Here is a 14,481-nt window from a genome sequence, read left to right as displayed (position 1 = left end):
TGAGGTCTTGAATGCTTTGAGAAACTTGATCAGTTCAAAAGGAGGTCCAAAATTCTAGACAACAGTATCATTGTTTTAAACTGAAAACAGTAGAAGTAACTAGAGCTATTCATCTCAGCCCTAACCTTCAAAACACAAACACTGTCCACATCACTGCCTAAGAAATCACTGACTCTGCACTTACGTATTTGACATTTTTTTAAAAAACTAGAACTAGGATGAGCTATCCAAACAGAATAACATTTTTGAACTAACACAAAATATTAATGCACAATGGTATCCATTACTGCCAAGGACAGTGAGCAAGAAAATTCAGTGTGAAGGAAGCTTCACACTTCATTACATATGTAAGAATCAGCTTTGGGGTTTTAAACAACTCTGCGAATTACCACCCTTAAAAATCACTACATTTATTAAAAAGCAAGCATACCATGTTAAACAGGATTTTATATTACAGTCAAATCTGGCTCTTGGATATTGCAACATCTTCAAAAAATCAAAGCAGGTATCAGTAGTGCAGACATAGAGCTGCTAGAAAAGCCTGACTTCTAACAAAAATCAGAAATGTAGAGCAAATTTTAAAAAGTCTAGAGAAATGTTAAGCTAAATAACATATATGTGGTAGTTCGAAGAAAAAGGTAACAGAAAGGAACAGATACAGCACACTAAGTATGTGCATTTAGAGAAGTTAAAAAAGCACTGTTCAAAAGAGGCCTACTTACAGAGTGTGGCACTAAAAGTCTCCTTGCATATATCATGCTATTATTTAGAGGAAAAGTATTTATACACTGCTGAGAACTGTCTGTATATAAAGGATGCTTACCACAGTGCCCAAACCTACTGTTATCAATCACGCACAAGCAAAAAGCAGTAACAATTACCTCAAGCAAAGTTTTGGGTATTGGCTTTTTTGTTCCAGCATGATACAGATAGCAGCAAATACCCTCAGCTGGCCTTGGCTTTATGACTGCTGCATTAGCAACATTCCTTCTCCAATTTATATTACCTGTCCCATAAGCAAAACAATTGCTTGACTCACAAAGACAGCTTCTCCTAAGCAGTGACTACACAAGATTAGGCCATACACCTCACATAATATAAAGGATAAAGTATATTAATGATACAGAATTGTCTAGAGTGTTATTAAAAAAATTCTAATATGAATATATGACCTCATTATCATTGAAGGTCTGCTTCCTTCAGTGATGATTTTTGAAGAAAGTACAAATAAAGTATTTCTTATTACCCATCTTATATGCATATGATACAACACGTCACCACATGTACAGATAGTACTCTCTGAAACATTGATGGAGAAGCCAATAGGAGATTCCATTTTTCCTAGAGTTGTATATCCTATATTTTTTAGATACGTGTCATACTAGTGAGGATCTGACTTAGTTTGTATGAAATAACATAATAATGTGTATCTTAATTCTACTGATTAGTAATGGAACGCAAAAAGATTTATCATTTCATAAGAAAAAATTCTATTTTAAATATTCTTGCACAGATACTTTGTTTTATACATAAAATAAAAAGCTAGCCTTCTAATCCAGTTGTACATGACTATTTGAATAACTTTTGAGAACTGTAATATTACTATAACATTACTAAGCTATCAGAGAGTGTCAGGAACTAAACAGTGTCATTTTTAATGAGGTAATAACAGTTTAATATAATCAACTATGGATAATAGCCTACAAATTCTAGCAATGTTAAGACAAACTTGACGTGCATTGAATAAATGGTTTTACAAAAAGCAAAAATTTATTTTTCAAGGTAAAAAAAGTTTCTACAACAGTTGCACTGTACTTAATAACTTGTTAATTAAAGCATACAAAATGATTAATGTATTTATGAACTATTTTGTTTAGTGGACATGCATGAGTTTGACAGAGATACTGAATACAGCATTTTAAAAGCTATTGTACATTTTGATGGCTCAGAGAATTTTGGTATGTGCCAGTGCACATATCTTTCAAGAGTACTTAGCACAACAAAAATTTTTTCCACCCATTTTTGCACCTCTCATGCCATCTTCTTCCCCCTTGAACTCCCACTTTGAAGTCAATACCCATTAACTGGAGCTTCCATCATTCAGTATTGCTCCAGAGAGATCACTGTCAGATAAGAAATATTCAATTGTATCTATCCCTTATTCATCCAAGGCAGAAAAAAAAAATGGATAAATAAGACAGGGCCTCTCAAATTATAAGAGAGAATATCATGTCTGTATTGTTAGTTCAGCCCCAAAATGCACTTCATAGCAATAAGAATGTACAATATCATGATCCGTTAGTACTTGTGCGTACACGGATGCCTCCCGTTACGCACCTCGGGGAGCAAACCTCCTAAAGTGGGTAGTGTCTGTTGGAAAAAAAGAATGTTAGGCTGCAACACCAAACAGCTGGGATGGCAAGGGGCATGGAGAGAGGGCTCACAAGAAACTTTACTTTGCAGCAGTTGTACTTAACAACAAATATACATAGCACATTTTTACACATTTGCACAACTGTACTTCTGCAATATTTTGGCTGTCATATTATATAATTTATGTTCTGGGAAGCATGTGTGGGATCACTGTAGCACCAGATAAAAATACTAGAAAACATGAGGTCTTTATTCTTTCAAACAGTAAAAAGAGATACTTGGTACCTGGGGACTATTCTTTTTATTTTATCTTCCAAGTCTTTGAAACCTCATCCAAAGTAAGGAATTCTATTTAAATAGCTTTCTTCTACTACAATTGACAAGCTATACAACATTCATCCTCAAAAGTGTTTCCTTTATATAGGGGTACAGTCTTTTACTTTACACAAAACACTAATATTTAGAAATATCATACTCTATCATAGCTGTTATAAGAAAACACAGGAATAGTAACTAAAGGTTTATTAGTTACCTCTTTACATTTTAACTGCTGACACACAATCCAGTGCCAATGCAGCAAAATTGTTTTTTCTTGCCTTGTCTCTTAATACGTGGAAATCTATTTTTCTGGATTATTTTGTTCACAGCTGAGATTGTATAAAATAAATTGTTTTAATTAATAAACAACAATTTATTCATACATCAAATAGGATTGTAAAGCTAACAGTGAATGGTTAATACCATTACACAGTTTGTCAAGTAACTACTGAAAATCTGAGATTATTTCTATATGATAATTACCTCTTCTATAATATATGGCTTCAGATGAGACATATACCCTAAAACTCAACTTGGGAATGGAGGTATATAAAGAGAGAAGCAAATTCTACATTAATATACATAAACTGAAGCAGTTATTACAAAAAAAAAAAAAAGTATCTTATTTGAGAACTCTGGAACTTGAATTTTAAAGACAATGATCAGGGGAATTTGGTCATAGATGATCACATGGAATGCCTTGTAAAGGTATCCTCAAATGTTTGCAGAATGAAGGCCATGGAAGTTTAAATATGTGACTTGAATAGCAAACTGATGCTTTGGGTTTTTTTTAAGAACTTGGAGGAAGGTTTGTTTAATAACATGAGAATCTTCAAGGGATGCAAAAACTGTGCTTTAATATACAATGAAATATTAAAATGGGTAGTCCAAAATTGTCATTTTGTAAAACTATATTGTATTCAAGACCCTGTTTACAAAAATTCCATTCTATACAGTTTCTGTCCATAGTTAGACAATAACCGAAGAGAATCAAAGATTCAGACACCTTGAAAGCTGCAAAAAACCCACCACCACTACTTCAAACCCTGAGGAGCAATCTATTTGTAATATCTATCAGATATCACATCCAACTATGATTTAAATGTGCTAAAATATTTTGAAAATTTACGTTACAAAATTTTCTCCACATTTCCAGCTCTAACCCTCTATACATTATCAGAATGGCCAAAATTAGGATACCACATCATACTGTCTTGAAAGTTCACAGAGCTGGAGCACAGTACCTAGCTCTACAAGTTCATCCCATGGACAAGATTAGCAACTAATTCACTAGCAAAAATACTGTCCCATGAGCTGCACATGCCCATACTACAAAGGAAAGGTAAGGCTTCAAATTTATCTGAGAGCTGTGTCAAAAGAAACATTTGCAGTTAAGGAAAAAAAAATCATATTATGGCAATCAGAAGAAGGTACTTTGTCACCCATAATGCTAGTAGCCAAAATATGTGGAAAAAGACAAGGCTGGAATGGAGATATCATTTAAGAAAATCTTCAAGTATTGCTGACCACAAGACTGTTCTGAACAAGGAACTGCTACATGAAAATTTCATATATATACTTTGTGTTGCTTGCTTAATACATCTTAAAAAAGATGTAAAGAATTACACATCAAAATCACAATCCAGTGTTACTCATTTAGCATGTTGGCCTTAGTTCATTTAGGTGGCTGAAGATAACTTGCCTTACATCTTGCATGCATTCAGTATATGCATCAACATACAACAACAGTAGGGTCCAGGACTTTTAATCTAATTTGCAACCTAAAATGAACTTGAGTTATAGCAGGCAATTATACACAACATCCAAGAAAGACAAAAGAATTGGAAAATAATTTTGAAAATAAAACCATGTTAAACTCCAATGCGAGAGGATGTAAGGAATAAACATAGGGACAGACAGCAGTGATGAGTTGTGGGCAGGCAACTAGGTATAACTTAAAATGACTGAACGGCTGCCATTTCAGTTTATCAGCATCTTATTATTTTAACATTGAACTGTGTTTGCCGAACAGATAATTAGTTAGGAAGATACATTTTCCTCCAGGGCAATTATTAATTTCCTTCTGACTTCAAAGAAATGAAAAAGCTCTTAGTATAGATAAGCACACCATTATATTTCAAGTCTGTTTTAGATTCTCAGAGAACTGATTCTGCAATACAATATGCAATTGAAAAGGAAAAAAGTGTTTCGTTTTGGTTTTGAATCTGTTTCAATTGCTATGTCATTACTTAATATTCAACAACCAGATTTAAATTCCACCCACCCCCCCCAATAAAGCATATATATTCAAATAAATGGGTTTTTTATAGTACCTTTGTTCAGAAACTCAGAATAAGGCTAGTATTCAACTTCAAATGATCAAGTTGCTCATAAAGATGGTTATATACTGCACTGACTTTCTGCGCGCCATGTTAGGCTTGGATTCAACTGACTTAAAACTGATCTCTACTATAATAAAAACAGAAGAATCATTTTAGGATTAAAATCTGTAAAAGGTATTACAAAAGCTCATTCTTCATCCAGCAACTAGTAATTCCCTTTTTCTCTCTCTACATCTCTGCTTTCCTACGTTAGTAACCTGTACTTACCTCCCAACAAAATCATATTAGTAAAACTTATTACCAGACATGGAAAAATCTACTGAACAATGTTGTAATCACAACACAGCCACTAGCTATTCTATCTAGTCTCTCTAAATAATGATAGTCAAAGAAAATTCTTGTATGATATTCTTAACTTTAATTCAGTATTACTTTTTTGCCAGCATCTCAACATACTTGCTATATTTGCACAAAAGTTTGAAGCTACAGAACATAATGTGTATTCTTTAGTTGCACAAGGCACATTTCTTAGCTAAAATATTTGTAACCTGATGTGTATATTGTTTTACATATTTAAGTAGAACTAGTTCTAAATGAAAGATTTTTGAACATTTATGTTCTTGTACAATAGAATGACAAACCAATCCAAATCTGAATCAGATACAACTGTTTCCTGCACCAAAAAATATAGCCGTTTATATTTTAAAATAAGAGAGCAAGTAAATTTGACTTATGATGGTATTTTATATTAGGTGTATATAAATAAATTTACTCCATGATGTATATAAATTCCATATCTACTTTATATAGTCTGAATTATTTCTCTATATATATTCTGTATTTATATAGATAGAATTTAAGCTAAAATGATTATGTCCTAAAAAGTTATAAGCATTTTCACTAGACAAAAGAAAAGCTAAATTCATTCATATGAAAAGAAACAAGTTGTCCCAAACTTTTTATCACGACCAATTTGTCCCAGAATGCTCAACAATTAAGTTGAAAAGCAAACATAAGAAAACATACCCAATTTTAAATTTTATCTCTTTCACTTGTCTTCAATACTATACCAGACCCTCCCCCTTTGAAATAAACTGGTTACTATGGAGACAGTGATAACTGCCATATAGTAATGCTCACATCGTAATCAGGGTACCTCATGTTTTACAATTTATTCCATAATTTTCTTTTTATTCTACAATTAACAGTTTTAATTATAGTTTTCAAAACCAATTTTAGAAAATAAGTAAAAAAAAAAAAAATTCATTGTAAAACTTACATAAAAAAAAGGAGAATCAAAATCAGCGTACATTATGAAATAAATGTATATTTATCAAATAGTAGGCTTTTATTGGTTGATTCATCGTTACCTAAAGCTGTATCTATTTTGGTGGGAAAGAGAAAAATCTAATTACTTTTCTACAAAAATAAATACAAATTAGAAAATCCTATGCATTCATCAATAAACAGAGTATAGTAAAGAAAGGCATGAAATGAAGAAGCCTTTAAAATGTATGTTAGCATTTTTTCCTTTCTGCCTTATAAATGGGTGGGGGGAGAGAAGCTGTATCATAAGGACAGAGCAGTCGTTTTTTCTTCACTACTCGCTCATCTCATTCCAATACCCAGTTCTTAACCTGGTTATGATCTAATTCTGTACTCTTGGTAGGCTAGGATTCAATTGAGTTAAAGATTTTTAAACTCACTGCCAGTCAACCTTATCATGAACTTTCATTATGTGCATGTAATTAATTGGGTCCAATGAACAATATCAGCACTGAGTTATAGACTTTTTCCCCCCACCATATAATTAGAATATAATTACCCACAGGATATCAGAATGATGCAAAACCTTTCCTCTAAATGTGCCCTCATTAGGAAACAAGTCTCAATGTACATTTATTCAATCAGTATGAATTAATTAAAACGTTACTGAAATAAAAGAGAGTAACATTAAAGTGTATCTGACATCTATTAAAAGACTATCACTTGAGATCTGCACACACGGTTTATAACAAAACTCATTTAACTTGAACAAAAAACTTCACCATACAACCCTCATATTTGGTAAACAGAGAAGTAAAAAGGACTAAAGTTGACAGACTACGTTTTACCAAAACATTTAAAAGTATCACAGTGAGATATGCAAAATCTTTATATGGCACTGAATCTAGACAGATATGTGATTCTTTCATGATATACACAGTGTCAGCTGTGTGAGTTTCCCCATGGCTTCTGTTTCAGCTGAGAATGTAGCTAATCATATTTAGGAGTAACATTTGAGGAGTTCATTTTGTGCAGTTTTGAAGATGGGAGCCCTCTTATTTAACTGAGAGCCACCATCTAACTTCCAGATGACCAGGCATTTAGGTTTTCTCTGTGGCCATTACGAGAAGGGACAGTATGAGAGGATCATACCAATCACTATTTTAGAGGAGTCTCTCTTGAGCCTATAGACCCTAAATGAGTAATTTAGAACAGTCACCTGAGCTGAGATGGCAACACTTAGAGGCAAGATAAATGTAACCCTCTGCGATATTACAATCAGGAAGGGTAGTTTTTTTATTTATTCTTCAGAGTTGTAACAATGATTTTGGACATCAATGGATACCTAGGAAAATCTGAGAAGATATGGACCTGAACAACAAATTGCAGCCAAGAGACCAGCTTGGTAGCCCAGTATAATACATGGTGCTGTGAAATGCAATTTATGAAAAAATTCTCTTTATCTCTGCAGAAAGAGTTGAGGCTGGACTTCACAAGAACTGAAGAAATGAGACATGCTGGATGAGAAGAGTAAAAATAAGAATGTCCTTAGTTCTTCAAAAGAGAAAAGATGAGAAGCGTTTTAGCCTGTACTCTTGAAAGAAAACTTATGAGAAGGCATCTTGGTCTGAGATGAACTCTGACAGCTTTCTGGAAGAAGTCTGGACTTCCAAAGTTACAGATGGAAGGGAGGATCAAAACTTTTGGGAGATCAAAGACACAAGATTTTTTTAACTTACTATTTTCCCACAACTCCTATAACTTATTCTATGGGGGAAGGAGGTATGTTCTTCTCTGTTACCTCAAAATACTCAAGGATAAATCTGATACAGAAAACATTGTGGCTATCTGCTTTTCTTTACCTTCCACATATATGTAGCATTGCAAGAATATTATTGATCAGCTGATCAGTGAAGCTAAATGTGTGTCCTAGGTGACCCTTCCACTGACAGGTACATCAGATTTCATGTGTCTGAACGCATAATTTCTATTAACACACACACTTACTATTATATTTTTAGACAAATTTGAGATGGATATATTCACTGTTTTTGCTGTCATCATTGAGAGTGCTGGTTTCACATATACCGAAGCATTATGTTTCTCAAAAGGAATCCCCATAATAGGAAATGGGAGAAACTAATGAAAATATTACTAACATAAATAATATGTTCACTGTAATCAATCGTTTCTAGAAGGAATTCCTATTTTCTAGGTCACCGATGTACTATTGGCAATCTAAGTGTACTTGGTATTTTAATGCATTTTTGGAAGAATGATGAACAAATACACTAAGAAGTTATAAAATTCCCATTAAATCTCAGTAAAATATATTTTCCATTCCTAACAATATACATTGTGCTGAAATACATGTTTTATGTTACATTATTAGTATGTAATACTGAAACATGATTCTGATACAGGAAAACATGTTTACTTCTGCGTATGCCTTCAAAATTTGCAGATAAACCAAACCTATTCAAGGGTGATTTGATTCTAGAGTGGTTTTATATATCCTCTGAATAACTTAACTAAACTCCAATTGCGGAATGAAAATCTTAACTCCTCTATCCCTCTTCCTCTCCTGAAAAGAAAATGGAGTTATACAAATGTAAGTGAAGATGAAATTTCATGCTGAGGCTTATTCAGTTTATAAGAATGGCAAAAAAATAAATAACAATAAAATGAACACAGTCCAATAACAAATCATAATTTCTACATGTTAACTTTTAAACTATGGCTTAAAATCCTGAAAATTAAATAAAGTAATGTGGAATGTAATCATTTAAGAAAGTTAAAATAATATTTTACAATTATTATTCAGAACTTGTCCAGGTAATATCAGAACACTATTATAGGCAGACTACAAAACTTCTCCTATGATTTTTCAAAAATATTAAAAAAAAATCATAAATGTTAAAGCCAGCTTTCCATTGCTTCACCTTCACTGACAGCAACGGAATAGCCCCAGTTTACTCAAGCAGAGGGTCAAAGTCTAGCATCCATCCCTTAGCAGTTTTATAAATAAACAGACCAAAAGGATTAATTAGGAAACAAGTAATTTACAATAGGCATGAATGTTATTCTTAATGATCAGAAACAAATGCAAGATTATAAGGCGTATTTTCTTGGTTTTCCACCCTGCAATAAATCACTTAAATTCAAGCATTTCTTACTCTTATTATGAAATATTTAAAGGGACCACACATCTCTTCTGTTATGAATATGATGATGCTATGACTTTCATCAGCATAAAACATCCAATTTAATATATGAATACGTAAGTTAATTTGGAAGATCTTTTTTCATGATAAACTGGTCAGCTCTTTTCTATACAACCTACACATAGCATGCATTTTTATTTTCATTGAATTGAGTTATTGTTTTTGTGGACAGAGAAATTTACTGTCCATGACTGCAGAATAAAATATACCATAATGTTGATGCATAGCTTACTGCAAGACCAGTGTCATCATTCTAGGTAACCTCCGGCTTAGATCAGAGACCTCAGCATTGCAGATATACAATATGCATCCCAAGCAAAAACTGTCTATAAGAATAACTTCATTATTCTGGGAAGTTGGATCTATAAAAGATGTAAAATGTACAAGTGTTCTGCCTATACAGTTTCTGGTAAGTACAGTCTGAGTAAGTGATAAAACCTGAGTCAGCTTCAGTTATAATATGCCTTACAGAAAGTTCATTCTCACATGAAGGAAAATACAATATGCAGAGGATAAAACACACTTATGCCTACAAACTCATCAGCCATTACCCCTTGTGTTTAAGGTTCACACAGTTCAGTGAATTTAACAAATACTCTGGCAGTCAGTCCCAGACTTTATCTATGACAAAGGTAAAGCCGTTACCGATGACAAAGGATTACATCTGAAATAAACATAGAGACAACTCACCAATACTACTGGGCAGATTGATGTAGGTGGTAAAATATGGTCCTTCAAAGGCCCACAGTCACATTCAGGTTTTAGATGTGAAGCACATTTATTATGCAACTATGAGAAGACAGAAAATGAAGATTCAACTTAAGACATTTTACTACTACAGTCTAAGAAAATGGGCATCCTAGAATGGGGTGAGTTTAATTAATCTATTACTAGAGTACTACAAGGAAAATGAAACACACTGCAGCGGAAAGCCTCTTAGGATTGACAAAACCAATTAATTTATATTGTAGCAAAGAACAGTGGATCAAAATATTTTCCAGTTTGGAAATTGCACATGCAGTCCAGCACACAATATGAGAAAGTTGTATGTCAGTACAGTAACATCACCACAGTGTTATTGGCGATCAGAACCTTCATTTCAGAAGACAGCTTCTTGCACTGAGTCAGAACCATCTGTTCTACTACTAGTGGGCAATCTGGGGTAATTCAGGGCTGCCTTTAGCATTATTGGTAAAACTCTGCTTCCTAACTGAAGCTGATAAAGTCACTACCAATTCAATTGTGATGCTACAGTATCTATGAAAATACATATAAGAGAATAGTGTAGGAATAGCCACTATCTTTATTTAAGATCTTTATCTAAGCTTAATATCTTTAAGCTATACTGTGGAAATTTTGGTCTTGATTGAATCAATGTTTAGGCTTCTCCTTTTCTACTTTTTTTTTTTAGCATTCACCCAGTTTTCCTGGAAGCAATGAGAAGAGTTCTACTCTGAAAGCATGGGAAGAATATTCTCAGGTCTGGTGACTGAAAGAGCATTGGCTTATTTCTGTGTTGATAAAAAGGTGGAAGGGAAAAATGTCTACATAACATCATAATAAAATGTCAACAAATCAGGATATATTTATTTAAATGTTCTTGCATTAACAGTTGAGAGATCTTGTTGATATTTTAGGATTTAACTCAATTCAAAAGCCTCTAAAGAGAATATTTCAACACAGGCACACAATACAAAGGCAAAGTTGCGTACCTGGCATTCATATTTAATTGGTATGCTTCACAATAGTATCAGAGATCACCACAATGAAATACGAGTTCATAATATGAAATTTGGCGAAGGTTTATTATTTTGGCCTTGATGATCCTAAAGGTCTTTTCCAACTTAAATGATTCTGTGATTCTATTTCTGCATTGATTCAATAAGCTGTGCATTAAGTTTTTCAGGTAACATTTATTTCCCATAGAGATTAATACTTTATTTTTTGAGAAGATATGTATACTTGAAGAAAAATAATCGGGATAATAAATATCAGAAATTTTGAAGTAAAAATCTTATTTAACATGGGATTTAACTAGTGTAATAACTGGCATACAGCATTAGTTCAACAGGTTCAATAGCTGTTACAAAAATACATAGTTCATTGTTTGCATCTGTAAATCACATTTTTCCAATAACTGATTCATTTTCCCTTAGATGATTTAACTATGTCAGTATGAACTCTATTAAAATTACAATAAAATTGTACCAGTTGTTGATGTATATAAGCTTTACCGCTAATATGGTCTTCATAAAGTTATCTGGTACACTTAATATTGACATAACATTTCTGAATTTTGAACTGAATGGCACCTAATATTAGCCTTGTCCATATTCATTTATACTGTATAGTTACCTTTTCAGGCAGTTACTTAGCAACAGAAAATAAAAGTCTAACGAGTTTCGATTTATTCTGAGTATTAAAGCCTTATTGTGACAGTATTTTGGTAGCCCTGTAATCTAAATCATTTGTCATGCTAATTCTCTGCCTCAGTGGTAAGGCTACTTGTACCATAATTAATGCACACCAGGCCATGTTACATCAAATAAAAGTATCTTCACACATTCAGTGGTAATTAGCAGCTTTGCTACTCAGTGGCATGCAAACTTATATATGGAAAAAAATAGCTTAATCTTCTTATTAGTCTCTGTTGATCTTTGACAACAGAATTGGCACATAGCAGAAAACAGAAACGGTAGAAGAAATGTTGCTTTAATGAAAATAACACTTTGGCACAGTGAAATAAAATGATATGCATCTCTTCTCAAAAAAATGTTTTATCAGATTTTAAATACATTTCCCCAAAATTCCCTTACCCCAAACCTAGCTCTTGCAGAATATTACCTCCCTCATAACCAAATGCCTGCAAAGTAGGAAAAAACATATTTGCTGGAGAGAAAATGAGGAAAAAAAAATCTATAAGACCACGGTAGAGAAATAGAGAGTTTATGGAAGAGGGAATCATGGTCCTGGATGAGAACTCAGTATATAACAAACCTCCTTAGTGAAAAACATCTCTAAATTTCAGGATTTGATTGAGTTACTTGACATTAGAAGTGACCCTATCAAGTTGTAAGAAGGAGAGATATTTAAAATGCATGAAGGAGGCTCAGGATTAGTTGTGTCATAACTAGCATCCCCATACATTACAAAAATTTCATTAACAAGATCTACATGTGTCATTGTACAAAGAGTTGAAAACGTATGAAGGATGTGATGATCATTATGCAACATCAGAATATCTATTCAAAAATCATGTATCTGTCAGAAATGTAAAACACTGTTTCTTCAGTAATAAAGTTATTAGTATAAAAAGTTACTGCAATAGAATAAATAGAATACACAGGATTGCAAGAAAAGTGAATAAGAGATTGAAAACCAAATATTTTGCAGTATTTTTAAAACTTAAAAATTACATATTTTTCACTTATATATTTAATTTACAACTGAAGTCATAAAAAATTTTTAAAAGAAATTATTTTTAAAATACAACATTATTTTTAGAGAAAATAAAAACCTTTAAAACACTGATGGAAATACAATTGCTATAATTGTAAACCTCAGTGCCAGCATTTTCAGTTTTGGCTGTCAAAACATATAAGCCCATTTTTAGTTGGTATTTTGACAGATATTTAAGCATTTAAATAAGCACATAAGCACAAACACTTAAGATATTTTCAGAATTAAGCCTCTTCCTTTACAGTGTTTTCAATGATAAAGCATTCCCCTGTATTTCCTCAGTGAGTATCAGTTCCTACAGAAGTCCTCTAAATCTTGATGTGTATCTCCAAGAAGCAAAAGGCCTTTAAAAATCTGCTCCAGATTCACATGAAAGAATGGGAAAATAATTTCTCTGAGTAGCTACAGAGTTTGCAACTTCCTTTGACTTTAAAAGGGAGCCTTACATAATATGTATTTCTGGAATGATATACATAAATATATAAATGTAAATGCTTCTATATCTAGAGCGGAACACTCTTATTTATCCATCTAAACACAGATAGCCATTGCCTAAATTTAATTATCTGCATGTGAAAATTTTGGATTGGGTGTTTTACTCTCTACATAAATTATCCAAATTTTGACAGCAATCTGGACTACATATTTGCTTTCTTCTAAAATATTGGTTTTTAAGTAATCATAACAGCTTATCACTGAAAGCATCCTGGATCTATTTTCTTTGATGATGTTGCATATTTGGTATTTTTGTGTTAAGAAAATATGTCATAAAACATCCAAACTTGTACGTTGAAAACAAACATTCACTAATGCCTCAGTCTCAAATTACTATTTAAAACACTGAACAAACAACTGCTGTTCCATAACAATAACAATAGTAATAATGATATCAGAAAAAAGCAAAACCCCTAGAAGATGGTTGATTTAGATTTAAATCCTGCCCTGACTAGGAACAGAAATACTGGCATTGCTCCTTCTAGCATGAAGATCTCACTTAAAAGGGCAGTGTTCCTTGAATGTCATTAGTTCCAGTTATTGGTTCCTGCTGAACAAGGAGCACACAAAAGTTGTATACATTACACTTGGTGCACAGATTAGTATATTACTCCCAGACACTTGAAATCACTTTATCCTACCAGATGTCCTCAATTTCATTTCCCTGTCAGTACACCACAAATAAGGATTTTGCCCTAGTGTCACAGTGACCTTGACTTTCTCCAGTACTGAAAACTCACTTATAAATATTTCCATGATGTAGATTCGGAATTCTGCTCTTAGAGAGTGACATATATTATTTCCATTTGTATATTGTCTTGAGGCAGAGTACACCTTTAAGCATATTTGCTTACAACAATTATGTACTCCTATGAATATTCTGCATATACCATTTCTTAAACACACACTATTCATCCCTGAGGACAAAACTGAATGAGACCTTTTGAATTATGAGGTTTTAAAAAAAGATACACAGATTTTTGTCTCTTTAACCTGCGCTAAAG

At 32.9% G+C, this 14,481-nt stretch overlaps 1 protein-coding gene across 6 annotated transcripts in view; it reads right to left on the bottom strand.

The window, feature by feature from the left end:
- DGKB (diacylglycerol kinase beta) overlaps positions 1-14,481 on the bottom strand; it is a 397,600-nt gene that overhangs the window by 227,883 nt on the left and 155,236 nt on the right. For 4 of the 6 annotated variants that reach the window (XM_032991591.2, XM_042802008.1, XM_042802010.1 and 1 more), the window contains 2 exons: positions 10,214-10,312; positions 2,338-2,370 (listed from right to left, as the gene is read on the bottom strand). In XM_032991591.2, the coding sequence (XP_032847482.1) occupies positions 2,338-2,370; positions 10,214-10,312 (132 nt within the window). The remainder of the gene's footprint in view (positions 1-2,337; positions 2,371-10,213; positions 10,313-14,481) is intronic. The other 2 variants (XM_042802011.1, XM_042802012.1) reach the window with 1 other exon arrangement.

Source organism: Tyto alba, unplaced genomic scaffold (genome assembly GCF_018691265.1).
Source record: "Tyto alba isolate M040663 unplaced genomic scaffold, T.alba_DEE_v4.0 Super-Scaffold_38, whole genome shotgun sequence".
In the NCBI taxonomy this organism is placed as follows: Eukaryota; Metazoa; Chordata; class Aves; order Strigiformes; family Tytonidae; genus Tyto; species Tyto alba.
This window is presented reverse-complemented; position numbering and strand designations above follow the sequence as displayed.